This window comes from Furipterus horrens, unplaced genomic scaffold (genome assembly GCF_987537825.1).
Source record: "Furipterus horrens unplaced genomic scaffold, mFurHor1.1.pri manual_scaffold_3, whole genome shotgun sequence".
In the NCBI taxonomy this organism is placed as follows: domain Eukaryota; kingdom Metazoa; phylum Chordata; class Mammalia; order Chiroptera; family Furipteridae; genus Furipterus; species Furipterus horrens.
Genome location: NW_028327173.1, coordinates 780,942 through 793,359, shown reverse-complemented (window position 1 = coordinate 793,359; position 12,418 = coordinate 780,942). Strand labels below are relative to the sequence as shown.

The window sequence follows — 12,418 nt, the reverse complement described above, 5'->3', positions numbered from 1 at the left end:
GGCGGGGAGGACAGGACCACCGCCCCTGCCTGGCCCTGTCCTTGCCTGCCTGTCTGTGGGGCTGGCTTGGCCCGGGCCTGCCGTCCCCTGCTTTCTGGAGGCGGCCAGGAGCCGCAGCTGACCCAGATTCAGCTTTGCTCTTCCTGGGCCAAGTGTTCTCTGCTTGCTCCCCGCTCCCGGTGACGCTGGAGCCCAGAGACCCTGCTCCCTGGCCTCCCTCACAGGGGGGACCCTGCAGCCCAGCCCCTGACGGCAGGGTCCCCAAGGGGCAGCGGCACTCAAGGCTGGGTCTTTAGGAGGCAGAGCCTTTGAGCTGGAGCAGGGCTGGAGGTGAAGGTGGGAGCCCCAGTCTGTGGTATGGGCAGGGAGGCCAATGCCTTCCTTTGTTCTGGGACAGGAGCCGGTCCTTCAGGACGCAGCTGGGCCCGGTGCCGCTGCCTGGTGCCCCCAGAGCTCGGTGCCCGCACTGCCAGTGGAGCCCAGCCTGTGGGTCAGCGCCCTCCAGGACCTGCCCTCACGGCGGGGGGCACTGCGGATCCCCGGGCAGGCTGCCCCAGCAGCGCATCCTTTCTGAGTCACACCCGGTCTCTGTCATGCACCCCTCGAGGCGGCTGGAGGCGGGCCTCCCAGGAGTCGGCACTGCGCTGGCACCTGCTGTGGGGCCACCCCGACAGAGACCCCCAGCCCCTTCCTGCTCTGCTGCCTCTGAGCACACAGGTGACGAGGTCACAGCACAACAATCCCTGGCCACTGGAGATCTGACAGGCAGCCCCTAATGAGGGTGTGCGGTTTCCTGGTGCTGCCTCCATTAGCCTCGGAGGAAGGAGCGCAATTGGAGGAGCAGCTGCACAGGCTGCCGGCTGCTGCCGGGGCCGGAGAGCGGCTCCAGCGGGAAGGCCAGCCAGGTGCCGAGCCCAGTGCCCCCTGCCCTGCCAGAGAGCGCCACGCCGGCCGAAGGCTTCGCTTTATTTCATGCTGGGACCAAAGGCCCGTGAAGGTCCTCTCCGCCTGGTCACCAACGGGATGAGCACCGTCCACGCCCAGCCCCTCCCATGGCCACAGTCACTCCCGCAGAGCACGGTCCTAGGGCCAGGGTTATTCTCCAAGTCCCCAAGGGCCCTGTGCCCACCAGACTCAGCCCCGGGGTCAGGCTGGCCCTGCTGTTGGGAAGGAGGAGCAGGGCTGGACGTCTTCAGAAGAGTGGGGGACAGACGGCTCCAGGGAGGTGTCCCAGCGAGGGTGGGGCAGAGCCGGGGCTCAGGGAGGCTGGGACATTCCTCCTGTTTCACGTGGCCCATTGCTGTCCCCACTTGAAGACATGCAGAGCAGGCAGGCCCAGCCCGAGTGTCCTCTCTCCCAGGAGGTGCCACGCTGCAGAGGGCCTGGCCTCACATGGTGTATGCCGCCCAGTAGATGACATTGACGGCTGCAAAGGCCGCGGGGAACACGGCGCGGGCATAGATGTCGATGGTGTCCGCGTCGATGGGCTTGAAAAGCGCACGGAGGCCTCCCAGACCCCTCAAGCCCACTCGCCCCTGCTTCTCGGTCTCCCCTGTCTCCACCTCCACCGACCTGTAGGAGCCCAGGAGGTTTCCAGGCGCGCGGCTGGGACGGTGGGACACGGCCAGCTGCTGGGAGACACCAGCGGCCGAGAGCGACAGCAGCACAATGGCGTTCCTCACGTCCACCTGCGGGGGCGGCGGCAGGGGCGGGCATGGGCTGAGAGGCTGCCGGCCGGGTTGACAGGGCCGCCGCAGGAGACCCCAGCCCAGGCCCGCGGGCGAGTCAGGGTGTAGAGGTGCAAGTGAGGCCTCCCGAGCAGTGGGCAGAAGGTCCCAGGACACAGCAGCTGCCTCCCCGGTGCCAGGTGTGAGTGTGTGTGTGTGTGGGGGGTGCTGTCCTGGGTCCAGAGACCCAGCCTGGCCCATCCTCACCTCTGCCCTCTGCTCCATGACCTTGACCTTGGCCTTTTGCTTCTTCCGGTAGTCGGCGTTGAAGTGGGCGAAGGCGTATTCCACCAGCGCGGCAAACACGAACACATAGCAGATCCAGAAGTACACGTCCAGGGCCTTGATGGCCGACGCCCGCGGGAGGGAGGAGCGGGCGCTGACCATCAGGGTGGTCATGGTCAGCACCGTGGTGATGCCTGCGGGAGTCACAGCGCTGACATCGCCGCCCCGCTGGCACCCGCCGGGGACAAGCCAGGCTCCTCCGACCAGGCCTGGCCCGGCTGGCCACAGCCTCAGGACCGCCGGCTCGAGGGGCCGGGGGCAAGGCCTGGGCTCATGGCTGACGGGTCGCGGTCCTGCTCCCAGCTCCTGCCCTCCCAGCAGCTCCCGGGAGGCGAGGCCAGGCCGGTACCTAGAGACACTCTGGCGGGAACGGCTGCCTGACTGATCCAGAAGGAGACCCAGGACATGGCGACCAAGAGGACGGAGGGCATGTAGGATTGAATGATGTAGACGCCCCGGTTCCTCCGCAGGCGGAAGTGCAGGCTGAGCCGCGGGAACTGGCCGGCTGCGGGGTGAGCCCGTCAGGACCGGCACGGCCCCTGCCCCTGTCCCCAGCCGCACACCATGGCCCTCAGGCCACTGCGTGGCTCAGAAGGGAGAAGAACCCTAGACTCCTGCCCTCCCCCCACTGCCTGGTGGGCTAGGGGTCTCCCCAGCCCCAGCCCCAACCTTCAGAGAGAGGGTGGCCCTGCCACAAGGCCGCCCGGAGTGGGACGAGGGGGAAGATTCCACCCACCACCCCTGGCAGCGGGGCCGGCCCCCCTCTCCAGGCCCTCCCGTGCACAGCCAGGCTCCAGGAAAGAACAAGGCTGGGCCCCCAGGCCCGATGATGGGGCAGGAGGGGCCAGGACACAGGGTGACCCCCAAGGCTTGGCCTCTGAGCCCCTGCAGTCTTGGGGCTCAAGGAGCACCCCACACTCCTCAGGCAGCCCCCAAACCCAGCGTGCTGCTAGCCCCCAGAAAGCGACAGAGGACTGAGGAATAGACGGTGAAAGCTGGGCCGTGTCCACACTGCAGCCATGCCCATCAGCCGTTCCCGGCGGTGCCCTCGGGGCCCTCGGAGCCGGCGGGGGGCTCAGCCACGTGCCCAGGAGAACGCGGCGCCGGTGCACAGGAAGAGGCCACGCGGGCCGCCTTACCCGACTTGAAGTTCATCAGCTCCGTGCTGAAGTGGTAGCTGGTGATGGTGAACTGGGCCAGCTGCAGCTTGTCCAGCCCGTGGATCTGCTCCTGGTTCTCAGACCAGTAGTAGACGATGTCCTCGGATGAGTAGCCGTCTGCGGGAGAGCCCACGTGGGCCGCAGAGCCCAGCACCCTCAGCCTCCGGCAGCCCCCGCGGGAGCACCCTGCCCATGAGGGGCCCGAAACAGCAACCACAGCAGGAGCAAGGAGGCCTCGAGCAGGTGGATGGGGCCAGAAGAGCTGGCAGGAGTGCAGGCTGCTGTCTCCAGGGGACCCACAGGGGCTGCCGCGGTGACCGGCCGCCTGGGGCTCAGGCCTCACAGCCCCTTCTGTTCCTGCCCAAGCTTCTCGCTCCATGGACGCCCATCCCAGCCACCTCCCTGTCCCAAGCCAGGCCAGCAGCTCCGGGCCCTGATAGCCCGAGTCCCCTGCCCTCCCGCAGCTGTGTCCCCGGAGAGGCAGCGTGGCTGCCTGCGCGGAACCCCGCCGGCACAGCGGCACTCACAGCTCTCCAGGTGCAGCGTGCACTCCTGCTCGTCCAGAGGGTACTTGGCGAGGTCCATGTCGCAGGCCACCGTGGAGGTGATTCTGTGCAGACAGCGCACCAGTGAGGTCCCCAGGGCAGGCCAGGCCCCAGAAGCTGCAGCTCCCCTGACCCCACGGGCAGAGATGTCCCTGTGCCGCCCGGAGGGGCATCTCACAGGAGCCCCGGCCTTGCCGCCTCGCTCGCCGGCTGCGATGTTGAGGCGCCAGCTTCTGGGTGCAAACTGCGAACTGGTCACTTTACAGATATTTGTGGGTTTTCCTCCAGGAATGAAGGACTGGATTTCATTCACTTTCTTCATCCTTCAAAATGCTGGGCTTTGGGGCTAAGGTGGGGCCTGGGAGGCAGGTCCAGCCAGGTACCCAGCCCACCCCGGGGTTGGCCCCAGGTGCTCCCGTCGACCATAAACAGGAGGTGGACCGGCTGCCAAGGGCTCTGATCTTCCAAGAGAATTTAGATGCCTGTGTAACCCTCCTGATTTATAAAATGTGGGCCATTAATTCCATTTTTTAAAAGGTTTGTGTCAGAAAACACGTGTTCAAACACACGATCAAGCACGTGTATAGCAGTGTAGCTCACAACTGCCAGAGGGTGAGCACAGCCCCGCATCCGTGGGTGGGTGGGTGGACGCAGAAACTGGGGCACCCACGTATGGGACGTCAGCCAAAAAGGGAGTGAAATTCTGATGTTACAACTTGGATGAACCCAAAGACACTACGTGACGTGAACGCAGGCAGACGCGAAAGTCCCACGGTGTGTGACCCGTTCGATACAAAGTGCGCAGAGGAGGCAAATCCACAGACAGGCAGACGGGTGGTTTCAGGGGTGGGGGCCATGGGGAGCCCCCACTTAAGGGGTGCCGGGTCCCCTTTGGGGGAGGTGAAATGTTGTGGACCGAGGTAGGGGTGGTGTTTGCACAGTGTTGTGAACGTGCTAAATGTCATCAAATTGTTCATTTTTAAGTGATTCATTTTATGTCACATGTATTTCATCCCGATTAAGACAGAAGGCACTGGGTTGGCCCAAAGCTATGACTGCCAGCGTGCGGTCAGCAGCCCCTGCCGTGGACACATGGGAGCAGCTCCTGGGTGGTGGAGGGTGCCCCCCACCCGCAGCAGGCCTCCTGGGAGGCAGGTAGGCTCACCGGATGCTGTACAGGATCACCCCGTCTGGCTGCAGCCGGATGAGTTTGTTCTCCACCGTCACGTCATGGAACCAGGCCGACTTGGCGTTCACGATGAAAGTGTCTGGGAGCCAGAGCTTGTCCACGAAGCGGCTGTCCAGGCCCAGGGTCTCGTTGGTGTGGTTGTAGGACAGGCGGCTGTCCCGCCAGCTCTGGTGCAGGAACACGGTCATGGTGTACTCCTGCGGGGCGGGAGGGGCCCCCTCAGCCGCACTGCCCCAGTGCACAGCCGCAGGCGGGCGGAGGCTGACGGCACCTACCATGTTCACCTCGGATATGTGGTCGATGCTGGCCACCTCGATGGCGAGAGCCACGTTCACAGGCGGGCCTGCGAGCAAGGAGGGAGCAGAGCTGCAGCCCGGTCCCCGCACCCCAGGCAGGGGGACGGGGAGCGCCAGGCATTTCCTAGAGAGGGCTGTCTCGGTGCAAGTCTGCAAGGAGGCCTAGAGGATCCCCCTTCCCAGCTGTGTTCCTGGGGCCAGCACTCCTGGTGTGATGTGCCCCCCAGGGGAGCCAGCCCAGAGCCGGGGAGCCCACCCACGGCTGGGCCCGGCGCCCCCACTGCCCGCCTCGCTCACCTCCGATGCCCGGCCGGAAGTTTCGGGCATAGCCCTCAATCAGGCCATCCAGGTTGGGGAGCCAGGATATCTCCAGGTTGGAGCCGACATAGTCCCCGATGTCATTCATCGCTCTGGAAAGCAAGGCCCACTGGTCACAGGCACGGCACCAGGGATGGAGCGTGGGGCCCAGCTTGAGGCTGGAGCTCTGTCCTAGGCACCTAGGCCAGGGGACAGGAGGACGCCCTGAGAGCCCCTCGGGCCAGGAGTCACGCAGGAGACGGGGCACAGGGAGGGGGAGGGCCCAGGGCCGCTCCAGCTTCATTCTTCCCCAGCCTCTGCTCAGCTTCTGCCCACCAGCTCAGCCTGGATGGACGCTGCCTGGCATGAGCCCTCAGGCTCCCACAGTGACCCGCAGAGGGCAGCCAGCCCCAGAGCCCCCACCTTAGAGTCTCTCGTTGGACAGGCCAAAGGACCTTGACAGGGGCCCACAGTGGCCTCAGCCTCTCAGGCAGAAGTTTCCTGCAGGAGGTGACTGGGGAGAAGAGATGGAAGACCAGGAGGCACAGGGCCAGGGAGAGGTAAGGGGGTCCCAAGCCTGACTCTGGGCCAGGTAGATGGCCCAGGCAGAGGCGCAGCTGGTCTTCTGGTCTCTGACCCTTTTCTGACAGGCCCAGGCCTGGCCCCAGAAGTCCCCAGCTTGCCATGTGCTTCTGGAGCTTAGATGAAGTGGGAGGCCTTGCCTCCTGGTTGCGGGATAATCCCACTGACATCCTGGCAGGGCCACGGCGGCTGTCCCACAGGTGGCAGACACCTTGTACCCCCACTCACGCTGGACAGCCAGAAGCCCTGAGCTCCCCTCCTTCTGTTCACCCGACCTGGGATGAGCAGCAGCCCCCAAAGCTCATGTCTGCCCAGAACTGTGGAATGGGACCTTATCTGAACATGGCTCTTTGCAGCTGGAATGATTCAGATTCGGTCACACCGGACTAGGGTGGGCCCTGCGCCGCCTAAAGGTGGGGGCCGAGGTGGAGTGAGGCAGCCGCAAGCCCAGGGACCAGGGGTGCCAGGCGCTGGGAGAGACTCTGAGCGGGTTCTCCGAAGGAAGCCTCTGAGGGAAGCCACCTGCCCACACCTTGGTCTTGAACTTGCAGCCTCCAGAACTGGGAAACAACAAATGTGTTCTAAGCCCCCAAGTTTGTGGTCACTTGTCGCAGCAGCCCCAGGACACTCATACCTCCCTTCTCCAACCCCCAGGGGGGACCACACACAGTGTGAGGGGCAGGTCACTTCCCCCAAATCTCAGAGCCAGGGGTGACGAAGGGCATTCAAGAAGAACTCTCTTGTATTCTCTGTGTCACTTCTATTCTGACAAGGTCACCTTGGGCCCCAAACCTGGTCTAAGCCTATCAGGGACACACAAAGGGCCAAGATCTGGATCTGGGGGTCAGCTGGGAACCCTAAGAGCTTGGTTCCCTGTGGCTGGAGACAGACCCACCAAAGTCAGCCAGGGCCATGTGCCCAGGTGCCCCACTCTGGCCCTTCCCTCCGCTGCAGTGAGAAGACCGATGTCCCTTCTGGGTTCCCACTGCACTGCTGGCCACTCCCCCCCTCCCAATGGTGGGAGCCACACCCCAGGCTCCCCTGGCCTCCTACGCCCTCAGGGACTATCTCCTTGTCATCTGTGGCCAGACCCCCAGCTTCTGCTCCGCTGTGTCGGTCAGCGCAGCCAAGCCGAGGCCCCGTCCCCATGTCCAGCCACGGTGCCCAGCCCTTTTTCCAGCACCCACGCGAGCCTCCTGCAGCCCACGCCCAATCTCTCCACCTCCGGCTTCCCCCTGCCCCTCCAGAGCCAACCAGGTGTCCTCTGAGCCTCTATCTCTGTTCCTCCCCGGCCAGTCCCCCACCTCCACCTGGACAAGCCCCCCCATGGTCTCACCCGGGTCCGCACGCCCCAGGCTCTGGACGAGGCTTCTGTTTCAAAGCCGTGGCTCTGGTGAGGGAGCATGAGTGCACTGGGGGAGGGGGGAGTGGATGGGGTGGCACACCTGAGGCAGAGCGGGGCCTGGCCCAGACTGGGGGCTCCCAGGGACCTCGTATTTCTGGAGTCGCAGTGGCTTGGGGCTCAAGTTCCGGGGCTGAGTCTGCACTGAGCCCCCAGGACCGTCCAGCCTGAAAGGGAGGCCCTCACCCTGTGCTCTCAGGGGGTCCAGAGCCCCAGAAGCTGCCTGGGTTTGGGAGGCACCAGGCCCCCCGTCTGCTCGCATGCAGCCTTTTGAACGAGGTTGGCTTGGAACCAGAAGCCTCTCAGCTAATGACACCTGAAGACCCCCCATCTGTCCCCTAGGGCCACCTTGGTGCTGGCCCCATCCTGAACAGGGTGGGCCAGTGCTTTGTGACAAAGTATAAGGAGAAACTAAAGAAGCCCCGGCCCCGAGCACAGCACAATCACAAAGGCAAATGGAGGTCGCCCTGAAGGTCGATGGAAAGGGATCTGAAATAGGCTTTATGTTTGGACTGGCCCAGCCGCCACCCAGCGGCAGCCTGAAACGAGGTCGTCACGAGACACCATCCTTCCCGGGCCTCAGGGGAGTAGCGCAGGTGGGGACGCGCCCCCCCACCCCGTCCCGTGCCCACTCTGGGGCGTGAGGGCAAGGCCCAGGGTCAGCCACTACGTGACGCTGGCCTGGAAGTGGCAGGACCCCAGAGACTGCTTAGCCTTTGCCAGCTCCAGGAGCAAGAAGGGGACAGGCTGCCCTCTGAGGTCACTTCTCACCCAGACAGGGGCTGGCCGGTTGCCAGCTGTGAAGAGGCGTGGAGGACCAGAACGCCAAGGGGTGTATGCTACGTGCTAGTCTGGGTTCGGGGGGCACTTAGGGCGTGGCTGTCGAGTGTGGGGAGCCCAGCATGGAGTGAGCATGGGGTGACTCTGACCAGCCTCAGCCTCTTGGGAGAGGGCTTCTGGCCTCGGGCAGCCTGGTACCCCTGCGGTGGCCCTGGGCAGGCGTTCCCTTTAACAGAAGCGCAGACACAGGCGCCTGGCTCCAAGCCCTGGGGCGGAGGGGCCACCACGGAGGGACAGGCAGCTCCCGCCCTGGGCTCTGGGGCCAGCCGACCCCCCTGCCTCTCCTACGACTTGCCTGTGCCCCTGGGGACGGAGGGTTAGGGTTAGCCGAGCGGAGCAGGGGGGCCTCCTCCCTCCGAGGGCCCCCCACGCACATACAAGCCTACGGAGCCCTGACAGCTCTGTTTTTAGAGCAACAGCAGCCGCACTGGCACCTCAGTTACCAAGGCAAAGAGGAACCCCACCACGAGCGTGCGGGGAGCGTGCGAGGCAGGAGCTGTGAGTGCAGCTTCTCCAGGGAGATGGGGGCGCCGGCAGCTGGTGAGCTCGGGGTGCCCACGCGCGAGTGGACGGGCAGACTCAGGGCAGGCCCACCGACGCTGCCCAGCAAATGGCTTCTCCACCAGCACCCCTGCGTGTCGGCAGCCAGAGCAGGCACCTCCTGTTGGTCCCGCCGTCCCCCCACCACTGCAGGGGTGAGGACAGGGACCCCGAGAGGTGAGGGTGCCGTCCTCCTGCTTTCTGGGGCGAGGGACACCGGAGCTGATGGAAGGGAGGGAGGCTGTCTGAAGGTCGCCCACCGAGGCCCACAGAGCGCAGGTGACACCCCTCACTGGATACCCGGGAGGCAGATGGGGGTGCAGTTCAGAACGTTCCGACTTCAGAAAGGTGGTGTGGCACCCCTGCAGCCCCAGGGCATCTGGAGGACATCGCAGCAGGACATGTATAAATATGCCCCAAAATAGGGCAGCTGAAGACAAACAAACCTCTGTCGGAGCGGGACAGGCTTTCCTGCCAAGTGAGTTTTGGGGCCAAACTTGGGCTAAGACATGGGGGTTCAGAGAGCCTTGGATTTCAGATGTCACTGCCATGGCCATGCGCTGGGTCATCAGCCAATCGGGGCGTCTGGTCCATGCGGCCGCAGCCCACCTCCACCTACCCCCTCCTGGTTCTGCGCAGCAGGGAGGGAGGAAGCAGGAAGGCCCATGGGGCCTGAGGAAGAGCAACGCCCTCCTGAGGACAGGGCACATCAGCACCGCCAGGGTCATGGGCACAGCGGCCATGCCTCGGCCGGCCCAGGCCTGCCTGGCTCTGCCCCCACCCCACCAGCAAGGAACTCTGACCACGTTCCCCCTCCAAGTGCCTGCGGCCTGAGCGCTTACAGCCAAACGCAGGCTGGCGGTCAGCCACTTCCGGTTCTAAAGCCTCGGTCGGTGGCTGGCCGACCCCGACATCGGAAAAGGAGGGTCAGTGTTTGCTCCAGCTTCTCTGCAGAGCCCCTGCGGCAAAGGCCCCTCACAGCGCCCACGGAAGGCGGCCGAGACGGGAGAAGAGCAGGCTAGGACTGTGCGGGTCCCCGAAAGCCAGAGGGAGGGAGCCTCAGCCCAGGAGGCCGTTTTCTTACGGTTGTCCTTCCCTGGGAGACAGGGCCCGCGTCCCCCTGACTGCTAGAGAGGAACCCCAGTGCTTCCAGCTGCCAGGGACACCTGGTTTGCTCCCACCTGCGTATTCCCGAGCTCGGCGATGGCCTTTGAAACGGCCGCTGAAGGAGACCCCACCGCGTCCTGGCGGGCGCTCTCCCAGCACGAGCCCCGGGGATGCGCCTTCCTATCCACCCAGACCAGCTCCCGGCCGCAGAAGCGTCGGTGTAGCTTTGCTCCCACGGAGGGCACAGCCTCCTCCTGCTCTCCGGGCCTCTCCTTTCCTCCTGCCCACCGAGCGCGCAGCCCGCGCCTGGCAGGGCGCTCGCCGGCCGGGCACCGGCCAAGGGCAGCTGGGGCTCCTCCGGGCAGCTCCGACGCCCTTGCCCCGCTCCGCGGCGCCAGTTCAGCACTGGGACGGCGGACAGCACCCGGGGCGGCCACTGCCGGGGTCGGGGAGGAGGGCGGCGCGGGGAGACGGCGTGAGGGGAGTCCTGGGGGAGATGGGGACAGACCAGGGGGCGCGCGAAAGGGAAATGCGGGGCAAACTTGGGGTGAGGGACAGACCCAAGGAGAGCCGGGGGTGGGGACCGACACGGGGCGGGGGGTTGGGGTGGGACATCGGGGCGGATGCGGGGGCAACCGCGGGGGCAGCCCGGGGGTGACGCCGGGGTTCGCGCCCGGCTCCGTCCCAGCAGCCGCGTCTCGGCGCGGCGCGGGCCGGGGCCGCTCACCTGGTGCCGCGGTGCTGCTGCGCGCAGAGCAGGAGCAGCGGGGGCAGCAGCCAGCCCAGCGCGTCCATGGCCTCCGGCCGCTCGGGCGGGACGGGGGCGGCGCCAGGGTCCGGCGGGTCGCGGGCGCTCGCGAAGTTGCTTCTCCGGCGGCCGCCGCGGTGGCACAGGCGGGCGGGAGCGAGAGGGCGCTCCGCGCGGGCGCGGGCGCGAGGGCGGGGAGCGCGGAGCCGGGAGCCGCCCCGCCCCGAGCCCGCCGCCACCCCACCTGCCGCCCCGACCGCCCCCGAGCCACGGAGCGCCCTCGCCGGTGGGCGTGCGGTCGGCCCGGGTCTGGCACAGCCCGTCCCACCGCTGCTGCTCTAGCCGGCGGCTCACGGAGTCCGTCCCGCGCCCGCCGGGGAGGCGACGGCCGCACCACCCCCGGGGTTATGGCCTCTGGCTGCCGGGTTAGGCTCCTTGGGACCCAAGGCGGGCTTTGCCCAGGGCTGTTTGTGGGGCTCACGGGCCGGAGAGGCTGGTTGGGACAGACAGGGGGCAGGTGCCAGCGTCCCCGCAGCCTTCGCCTTCTCCTCGGAGAGACTCTGCCAAAACCCTCCCCGGGAGCCGGAGCCCGAGCCCCAGGAGCAGCGCTGCCCACGGTCAGCTGCGGGGCCGGTGAGAGAAAAGGGGGTGGGTGCTGCGGCTGTCCCAATGGCCATGGTTCTGTGGTCACAAGCCGGTTCTGGCCACGGGACGGGTGACCTTTCTGCCAGGCACCAGGTTCCATCACATCTGTCCCCGGCCCCTGGCAGGGCAGCGCAGGTGCCTGGGCTCCAGCCGCAATGACATCCACCCTCCACACCCCCCAAAATGCTGAGAAAGTCAAGGCCTGGCACATTTTCTATTTTAGTTCTTCTGAACATAAAATTCCGCAGCAGTCTCCCAGAAAAAGCTGATCACTAACTTTAGGCATTTATCACTTCTGGACTCGATATCAGCCGTCAACAGGAAGTGAGCTTCTCATGGCAGTACGGACATGGGCAGACTGTCCTGGGGTGGGCCACGACCCAGGCCAGCGCAGGAGCCAGCAGGGAAAATGTAGGTGGGGCTCTGAGGCTGGGACTTGGCACCCCAGTCCTGACGGGCAAGGCCTGAAGGAGACTGGTCCCCACTCCCTGCCCCAACGCCAGGAACAGGCCCCAAGGAAGTTGGTCAGGTATCAGTGGACATGCCTCCCTTGGAGGGCCCCCCAGCCCCCTACTGGGTGGGTCCTTCCCGTTCAGAAGCCCTGAGCTCGAGGTGTCCACATGCCTGCCGCACGTCTGAGTGTGGCCCTGGGTAAGCCTGCGGCCGTGGGGCCTTGTTCCTGTTTGTCCATCCGCATGGCTTGCTGGGAGAGCTAAGCAGTTAATTCATGAAAAAAACAGTACCCAGAGCATGGCCTGGGTCAGAGCAAGTGCTATGAGTGTCCATGAGGATTATTTCATTAGTATTATTATTGTTAGTCCTCACCTGAGGATATGTTTGTATTGATTTTTAGAGAGAGAGGAAGACACACACACACACACACACACACACACACACCCATGTGAGAGAGAAACACCAAATGCATCCTGACTGGGGGTTGAACCTGCAACCCCATGGTGTACAGGACGATGCTCCGACCCACTGAGCCCCCTGGCCAGGGCCACGAGGATTATTTTCATTATCCACCCTCACACCAAAACAGGGGTCCCGTCTGC

At 65.3% G+C, this 12,418-nt stretch overlaps 1 protein-coding gene across 1 annotated transcript; it reads right to left on the bottom strand.

Moving 5' to 3' along the window:
• Positions 1-950: 950 nt before the first annotated feature.
• Positions 951-10,860, bottom strand: GABRD (gamma-aminobutyric acid type A receptor subunit delta). Its single transcript, XM_090268443.1, has 9 exons — positions 10,698-10,860; positions 5,500-5,612; positions 5,182-5,249; positions 4,883-5,103; positions 3,700-3,782; positions 3,152-3,289; positions 2,362-2,517; positions 1,935-2,146; positions 951-1,688 (listed from the first exon to the last, which is right to left on the bottom strand). Exons 1-9 carry the CDS (start codon positions 10,763-10,765, stop codon positions 1,389-1,391), a joined length of 1,359 nt encoding a protein of 452 aa, XP_090124569.1. The 5' UTR covers positions 10,766-10,860; the 3' UTR covers positions 951-1,388.
• Positions 10,861-12,418: the final 1,558 nt, after the last annotated feature.

Excerpts from the sequence above, each read along its gene's own strand:
- GABRD (XM_090268443.1), bottom strand. The coding sequence starts at position 10,765 with ATGGACGCGCTGGGCTGGCTGCTGCCCCCGCTGCTCCTGCTCTGCGCG. Across the intron at positions 5,104-5,181 it reads ACATATCCGAGGTGAACATG|GAGTACACCATGACCGTGTT; the intron begins GTAGGTGCCGTC and ends CCCGCCCCGCAG. Across the intron at positions 3,290-3,699 it reads CACGCTGCACCTGGAGAGCT|ACGGCTACTCATCCGAGGAC; the intron begins GTGAGTGCCGCT and ends GCTCTCCCGCAG.